This window comes from Meleagris gallopavo, chromosome 4 (assembly GCF_000146605.3).
Source record: "Meleagris gallopavo isolate NT-WF06-2002-E0010 breed Aviagen turkey brand Nicholas breeding stock chromosome 4, Turkey_5.1, whole genome shotgun sequence".
Taxonomy (NCBI): domain Eukaryota; kingdom Metazoa; phylum Chordata; class Aves; order Galliformes; family Phasianidae; genus Meleagris; species Meleagris gallopavo.
This window is the reverse complement of record NC_015014.2, coordinates 37,338,595-37,347,357: the sequence shown is the minus strand read 5'-3', so window position 1 is coordinate 37,347,357 and position 8,763 is coordinate 37,338,595. Positions and strand designations below refer to the sequence as shown.

Sequence of the window (8,763 nt, the reverse complement as noted above, 5' to 3'; positions counted from 1 at the left end):
AGTGAAAATGCTTCACAGTCTCTCTGGGTGTCTACTTCGGAAACGCTGTCAAAGCAACCCTTTCTCTCCCTCTTCTCAGTTTCAGCCCTGACAGAACCAGCACAAAAAGATGCGACGTGTCAGATGTGTGCATGGAAACACAATCTGAGAGCTGGAGCTGCTGCCTTTGTTTCCCATTGATCACATCACCCTCATAATGAAGAAAAAGTGAAATGCAGAAGACGAAGACCAGCCCCAAATGCACACGGCAACACAGACCAATTTACTCCTACAGCCTAACCATCTTTTGACATTTATATTTAGAGCAGCCAGGACGAGTCAGACACGCGGGTAGGTGACTCACCAATGACACACTTTGACGTCACAGGCTACTGGAGTGTAAACAGGGATACATCTCAGAATGATCGTCTGATTTCCAAATCTTGCCTCTCAAGGAGTGCTCAGACCTCCAACTCCCTTGTGAGGGGCACTGCTGGATATGTGAGGGCTGTCCATCTCAGCAGCCAGGGCAACTCCCCATGCACCCCTCTGCCAGGGCAAGAGAAGAGGAATCAGAGAACAAGTCCCAGGCAGGGTCCACTATCCCCACAGCTGCCTTTTCACTGGGGTCTTATATCCATCAACACATTTATGGCATTATCAACATACAGAAGCTGCATCCTCAATCCACGGGCTCAAATCCATAGAAAAGCAGCTTGGTTTAAAGGGAACTGAACTTTTTTTGTGGCTTACCACAAAATCACAAGCATCTGTGATCCAGCTGGGTGCCTGCCTACAGATTTGTTCCCCATCACCAGCCTGTGTAGGCACTGCTCCTGGGGAGGTAAGGTCAGGGAGTGAGGGGCCAAACCCTCCTTGTTAGCCATAAACTAAAGTGAATGCAGCTAGGGAAGAAAACAACAATGGGAAACCTTATAATTTGCTTTCCTTTTGTAGGGGAAACATTAGAGAGGTGTAAAGGTGCTAAAATGAAGTTAAAATTCATGGACAAATGTTTTAGATAGAATAGTCAAACTCAGCTGTGAAGAATATGAAATCCCTTGGTCTTTATAATCTTATAAGCTTAATGAAACAAACTACAAACCCTTAAAGCACGTAAACTACAATCCCAAATCTCTGCAATGTCATAAAAGAAAAATTACTCCTCAAGCAGAAAGCAATGCAGAAAACAAGATCCCCAGAACTGTGGATATTGATACCAGTTGCCAAAAGTTTATTATCCATGAAGGCAAAACAGCTTTATCCTGGGCTCTGTCCCAGATTTCCTCCGCTTCTAAGCTATGCTGTGAACAGGGACCCTCCTAACGAAGTAGGTGACAGTGTGCTTGCAGTGATGGGAGTCTTCTGGGTGTCTTTACCTAGTGCAGCAATGGAAATCTCAGCCTGGCAGGCTGGATGTCCTCATTCTGCTGATATCCCAGGTGACAGCATTCAGCCTCTGCTAGAGTCCATGCACATATCTCCAGCATCTCCATTCTTCCTTAAGGACAGGCCAGCATCTGATCTTACTGCTGATGCTGATCATAAATAACTACTATATGGCCCAAGATTTACAGCATTAGAACTACAAGTTGATTCATAGGAATGTACTGGCAAAACAATGACCATCCTTGGCCCTGTTAAGAGTCTTCATGGCTGCTGATGTAGTCAGAGAAGCTTCCTCTCCAATAGGAACCTCGGCTAAACTCATTGTATCGCTTTGATACGCACCTATGTAATGCTAAGAATTGCAATGGTTATAAGAGGTGATGAAAGCAGTGTCCCCCTGGACCCACCAGGCTTTGGTAGGCCTTTAGGCAGCTGCTGGAGAGATGGCAGAGAGCAGAGAAGCCAATGTAGGTCAGAGCACTGCAGCTCTGATGAAAAGTTACAGTACTTTCACTCTTAATTTCATCAATGCAAATTTAAACCTCTGGCCTCTACAATAAAAACCTGGAGCTAGTAAACAAGCTCAACAGCAAGTGAACTTGAGGACTACTGACCTACATCTCTCCTGGTTAAAGCTGCTCTATTTGTACCGAGGTGTCACCTGAAAGCAATTAATGATGATATAAGTTATGTTATAGAGACACAGCTTGAAAATAACTAGATCTCCTATTGCCCCACTCCCTTGATCTGCTTCATCTGATCAAAACAATCAATGATTACGAAATTTAATGAGTTTATATTTAAGTATTACATCAACGTAAGACCTACAGATCCAGCAAGATCCCTCGCAGCAATTTCTGAATGTTATTTATATAGACAAGCGCTGCTTTAGTCAGTGCTTTGGGGACAGACATTTATTTATTTGACAGGACACGATGCAACACTGGAAATAACAAATCAGCCAGACTTTGCTAACACTACGTATATCCCTGCATATGCAGGTCAGCTATCTCTACCATTGCAAGTGCAGCTTGTAAGTACCCTTGGAAATAGTGACTTTTGGATCCCCCAAAATATCAAGAATAAAAATAATAATTTAAAAAAGCAGTTGTTAAAAGTGGAAAAAAAACAAAAACAACAACAAAAAAAAAACCACAACATCCAAAACATGAAAAATGCAGTGATTGCAAGCAAGTTTTTCAGTCTCTCCTAAAAGACATTCCAGTAGATGTTGCTTCCTTTCAGCCTTCTGCAATACTACCTCAAAATGATGTTGCCTCTACTGCTAGTGGATTGCAAAACACAAACAAACAAAACACTTCTGAGCACATTCACAGTCAAAAGACACAGGATTCTCCTCTGGAGCACAGCGTAGCCTTAGAAACAGGGCAGCCACAAAACATGTACAAATAAGCCTTTATATATCAGGCTTGGGGACTACCTTATGGACAGGATCACTTTGTCACTCTTTCAGTGCTGGCAAAAATTAAATTCTCCTTGAGGAAACCAAGCTGAAGGGGTGCCTGAAAAGCACAATAAATTAGAATGACCTCACTACTCTTCTATTCCTCATCTAAAGGCTGAGATCCAGAGAGATAGACCTGAGCAGGGCAGCAATGCCATTTTGTGGCTCAGGTCTGATTAAAAGGAGACACTGTTGCCAGTGACATCTCTGTAGTGGAGCTGCAGAGTAAAAGGACTTGCTTTCAAAGCCTGTAAAAGCTCATTGCTCTGTGAAGGAGGAGGGGGACAACAGAGCTCACAAAAAAGATATTTGAGCCGAGAAGGAAATGAAGGAATCATTTCCATCATCCATCAATGAAGAAAAATCAGACCACCTGGAGAACAACTACCAGCTCTGACCAGTCCTGCAGTACGCTTTGATGATGACGGCAAAGATGCTTGAAGTATCTAATAAAATCTCAGGATATCTGGCCTTTGTCTACTGCTGTGTGATCAAGTGACAAAGGCAGCCAATGGAAAAGCTGCAGCAAACCTGAACTCAATTGTTAATTAAAGGAAACCAACAGAATACACACACACACACACACACACACACACACACACACACACACACACACACACACACACACACAGTGCAATCTTGCATCTTTTCAGCCATATCTCTAAAACAAAGAGCCCTTCCAAACAGCAACTCCCTCTTTTACCAACTGGGTAGCAAGTTGAAAAATGTTTTCCAGCAGCAGGAAGAAGTTCAGAGCTGCCACAAGGCAGGTTTCCATGTTACTGCCTCCTTATGACATGATGCTCTGCCTCTTGTCCAACATGTCCCCCAGCACGGAACGTGTTAGCTGGCTATGTAATAATTACCGAGCAAAATTTTGAGGAACTAGATTTCTTCACTACATATGTAAGAATTTTATGCTTTTATTCCTAGCAGAGGCTTCCATCCTCAGACTAATATGTTAATTTATTTTTGAGTACTTTCTATCTGTTGCAATTCTCGTGTCATCGGCCATGACTTATAGTCTCTTCCTTAAATCCAGAACTGTTCTACCTGAAATCAGTGCCTTTAAAACAGAACATTACAAAGATAAAGGAAGAGGCAAGCTAGCCTGAATCCAGCTAAACTTATTTGAGAAGAAAACGTACAACACCCTGAGAAATACTGCCAATGGTAAACCAGCGGAAGTAATTTTCTCCTTATGGTCACACTTCACAGTAGCCAGCTCACAAAGTAACAGGCCAGATGACACTCCTAAAGCCTACAGTGGAAATGAAAACTGGGCAAGAACATAGTAAATGTCTGTGATCCCCACCACCCCTTCCCCAATTACTCCCATAGCCAGGCTGTTTTTCAGGCATTTTTGACAAACATCCTGTTTGCAGTCCTGAACGAGCCTGTAGCAATAGGCATAAACCAGCAGGAGTGGCACAAGGCAGTACAAAGTGCACAGTATTAAGGCGGCTTACCTATATCCTGTCAGCAACAAGTTGATGACAGCTCATTTGGGCTTTTCACCCCTGCCTAAACCTTTGTGCCTGAGGCAGGCGCCCACGTCTCCCATTAGAGGTGATGGGACATGCCAGCTACCTGGCTGAAAAGCTGGGGTCTTTCTTTTCGCTTCCAACCGTGAGAGCATGGCTGTTCCCTGCCCTTAGTTGCCGCCTCACCTAATTAGATGGGATCCTAAACTGCTTAGCAGTATTTCACTTTCCATCGCAGTACAAAGAGCCCAGGTTACTATAGGATTAGCAAGCATAACATTAAAGTGTTGTGTACACATGGAGAGGTTCAAATCCTGGTTTCTGCCAAATCCTGGTCGCAGAGGACCTGCTGGAACATAGGAAGTACCAAAAGGAAAGGAATCTGGACCAGAGTGGAGGTGGCTGCACACGTGACACTGCACAAAGGAAAACCAGCATGACCAGGAGATAGAAGTGACTGGCACACAGCTCCAACGGAAGGAAATAAAAATGCTTTTAAACAATTCAAATACCACCTTCAGAATTTAATGACCTCAGTGACTAAGGGGCATAAACAACAAATTACTGTAAACGAAGAAGAAAGCCTGCTGGCATGTCAGTGATACCACTTCAGATGTTTTAAAATAGAAAGCAGTCTCTCACATAAGTAGGGAAATAAGTGATCCAACCTTCACTTTTTTCCCAAAGGTCACATAACCAAAATCTCCATAGATATTCCTTTTGCTATCATTTCTCTTAATTGAATTGCCACCACCGATTTTCTCTGTAACTGTTGGATTTCTCTCCAAGGCAGGCTTACTAACTTAGGGCTTATACAGAGGTGAAGAAAAGTCTGGTTTAGTAAAGAGCCAGGGTACTCCTCAATAAATTTTTATATCACACAGAAGGTGTGATGTACCCATTTATTCTCATCACCTATCCTTACCACTTTCTTCCAGATGACTTTTACAAGACACCAGTAAACCCGTGTCTCCTGCACCTGCCCACTGTTCCTGTCCAGCCTATGAGCATTAACTATACACAAACCCATTTTCATTAGTGCCTCGTGCAGGGGTACTCTGATGCTCCCTTGGCAGCTGTGTGCAGGATCTGGGGGGTAACACAACAACCTTCCCTTGCCCAAAGCAGCACCATCCCAGCGCCTTCCAGCCTGCACCGACCGGGCACTCCAGTTTCTCTGCAAGTGCTCTGCACACACATTAACAATAGCGTGCTTTTACAAGTTTCTCTCCCTGGGAAAGGCAAATGCTATCTCTTTGAGGCTGGTAATGATCAACGCAACAGCATGTTTGCTGTGGAGCTAACACAAGCACCCAGAGAAAAATGTGTAACAATGTACATTCAACAAGTTTTTCCACTTTCCTGATACCCTAGAGCAAATGGCAGTTTGCCTACACTTACTGCTTCCCTTTCTCTTTTTCCCCTCAGCTGTAGCCTCCTTTGAGATTATTAAGACTAAGAGCAGTATAAATGCAGATCCGGGAGTTTCACAATTACCCTGTTCAGACCAAGCTTTCACTACTGTCTCAAGTTCAAAACACCAAGTGGAAAGAATTTACTCCTTCTTTAAGAATCCATGCCAGCAATTCTCTTCCCTCCCCATCTCAGTGTTTTTTCATTTTATTTTTCTTTCCTGCCTCCCATATCCACAACAACTTACAAACATATATGTGTCCCTGCATCTCACCCCTTCCATGTTCAAAAGCAAAAAGTAATTGGCTGCTGCCATGGTACTGCAACTACACCTAGACATCAGAGGCTGTTTCCAGCTAGTGACTGGGAGTGCAGAAGGGTCTGAGTAATGCGACTGAGCTTTTAGAAGGAAGCATGGACGAGAAAGGCCTTGCAATGAAGGCCGTGTTCCTGTGGCTGAGCTTCTCACCCACATTTCTAAAGAGCGTCAGATCCAGGCTGCAACCTGCGCTCCACCCATCCTGCCCCACCCTGGGAGCTTTTGCCCTACATAAAACAAGGGAGTTACAGGGCCACCAGCCAGGCGACAGGCCTAACGCAACTTCAGTCACAGCCCTACCAGCCTGTACTGCTTAAGTCTGCAGATATTCCTTTCTTCTGATGTGCATTTAAAGACTGCAAGTATACACCCAACACCCCAGAGCATCTCCCCAGTGCTTCCCTTTGCTTGGATGGCAGGAAGAATGAGTCCCACTTCTTCCCACTCACTCCCATTAAATAGTGTCAAGTGTATCCATAATAACCAAATAACACTGTTAATAATACTATAGGAACATGCTAAATGATCCCATTAAATATTAATTAGAGAAAATGGTTTCATGAGCCAAATAGGTCAGTGTGCTAGAATTCAGTCTTACATAGTAGAGATTTAACCAAAAGCACTAATAAGTTTGCATTCAAAGGGAGACTGTAAACATTTTTATTTATTTATTTATTTATTTATTTATTTAGTAGAATGATATTCAAATGATTAGGCTAAACTTGGAGCTCACATTGTGGGATCGGCTCACACACTTCTGAGAAGTCTCAAGAAGATGAATTTGTTCTGTCAGCTCTTCTAAACTTTGAAGATGACAAGAGGCAGTGTGAGAGCTTGGGAGCTCCTCGGGACCAAGGAATTTCTACTGTAATTAATAATAAAAAGAGCCAGCAATGATGGGCCTATTTGAATCTAGTGTCTGCAGTCATTCAATAGAGCAATGAAGGAAATGATCTCAAGCTTCTCTTACCCACCATGGTGTACAGAGGTATTTTAAATCATTTTATATGTCCTCTAGCTAAAAAGAAAATGTCCCAGTAGGAATCTTAATCATCCTGCAGCTAATAGAACTGAAAGGTGCCAGAATAGAGCCTAAGAGATGCTGGCATGACTTATCCTGCTATGCCGGACAGCGTGAACTCTCCTGAGAAACTCCCTATATCCCCAGCTCCTCAAATCCAAGAAGACCAGAATGCTGCAGTGACCAGTGAAGCTATTATGTTTTTCCCCAGCAAAATTTATCAAATGATTCCTCTCTAGGCACAATTTGAGAGCAAACCTGCAACTCTTCCCCCAAGCACAGTGAAGCCCAGCATGAAACTGTTCAGCTCTTCAAGTATCCTGCAAGGACAGACCATATAGCAAAGACTTGAAATCAATCTCTGCTTCTTTCCAGAGAAATATATGGCAAAGACAGAAACTAAGCTAGGGAAACATTTGCCTCTGAGGGGGTTGGGGTAAAGGAGAAATGAAAGTCACTGCAGCCACTTGCCAGAGAGGGGACATTAGTTGTTTCATGAACATTACCTGTGATAAGTCAACGCCTGACACCTAGTTTCTAAGCTGCCTTCTCCATGGTGTGCCTGGGGGCACAATACAGGGCTTTGTCATCCCTTCAGAAGCTGCCAGGGCAGGACTGAGAGAAAGAAAAAAAGAAAAAAGAAAAAAAACAGGAAAAATGTGGAAACACAAATCTGAAGGAAATCAAATTCAGGTTGTGGTTGTGAGTCAGGTCAGCCAGCTACAGAGTAAAGGCAGGGCCTTTTCTTCTCTTTCTTTCTCTCCTTCAATGCCAGACTTGTTTAACAAGGCTTTCCTTGACTGATTTTCTTTTGTAATTAACAAGTGAAAAGGAAACATGCCTCCTTGCATTTAAAAAAATAAAAACAAACATGGCTGCCCTAGCAAGCCATTTCAATTTCTAGGGATGGAAAAAGGTCTTGCTGTCTCTGCTTAAGCACTGTGCTACTTTTCAGCCTTGGTTAATTTGGGAGGGAGGGTGGGGGAGGGAGCAAGTGTTTTAAAAGATTGAGGATTTTTGTTTTCATATTCAACGGTAAACTACCAAAAAAAGCAGTGAGACAGTCTCTAGCACATAGGCTGGGACAAAGCTATCACAACAAACACAGCGGGTGGCTCAGCTCACAAGCTCTGAAAGACTATCTTGATGCTCACCGTGTGCTAACCACAGATGCTTTAAATAAAAAATAAATAAATAAAAAGATCTCTTGATGCCTTACATAGACTCTCACAGCGCTTCTCTGCTAGGTGTCTGTTCAAACAGCCTGGCAGGTCGTTCTTGCTCTCACGCAAGAGGGAAGGTGAGGAGGTGTATGTAAGTTCTCTGGCAGAGAACAAACACATAGACACCAGCCTGGAGTGCATGTAAACTGGAAGACAATTCCCAGCTGTCTTGACACCAAAGTTCCACAAGATTCTGCTTTCTAAGTGCAGAAGCATTTGCCAGCATCAAATATAGGGATTGGCAAGCTTGTGAGAAAGATTAAGGGCCAGCTGAGGGGCTGCGTGACCTTGCAGGTTCCTTATTGAATGATGCTGCTCCAGGATCTGGACAAGCCTGCCTGTCAAATCGCAACACAGGATGACTGTGCTGAAAGTGGCCTGGGAGCACTGACCAGGAGAGGAAAGACTCCATGGTACACAGGGTAGCAGCAGTATTTTACCTCTCTTGTCACAGGCTCAAAGCACTCAAA

The 8,763-nt window shown here is 43.5% G+C and overlaps 1 protein-coding gene across 1 annotated transcript in view; it reads right to left on the bottom strand.

Moving 5' to 3' along the window:
• ELOVL6 (ELOVL fatty acid elongase 6) overlaps window positions 1-1,690 on the bottom strand; it is a 31,766-nt gene extending 30,076 nt beyond the window's left edge. Inside the window, exons 1-2 of the mRNA XM_010710094.3 lie at window positions 1,591-1,690; window positions 344-428 (exon numbers count right to left, since the gene is read on the bottom strand). Of these exons, the coding sequence (XP_010708396.1) occupies window positions 344-428; window positions 1,591-1,690 (185 nt within the window). The remainder of the gene's footprint in view (window positions 1-343; window positions 429-1,590) is intronic.
• Between the last annotated feature and the right edge of the window lie 7,073 nt (window positions 1,691-8,763).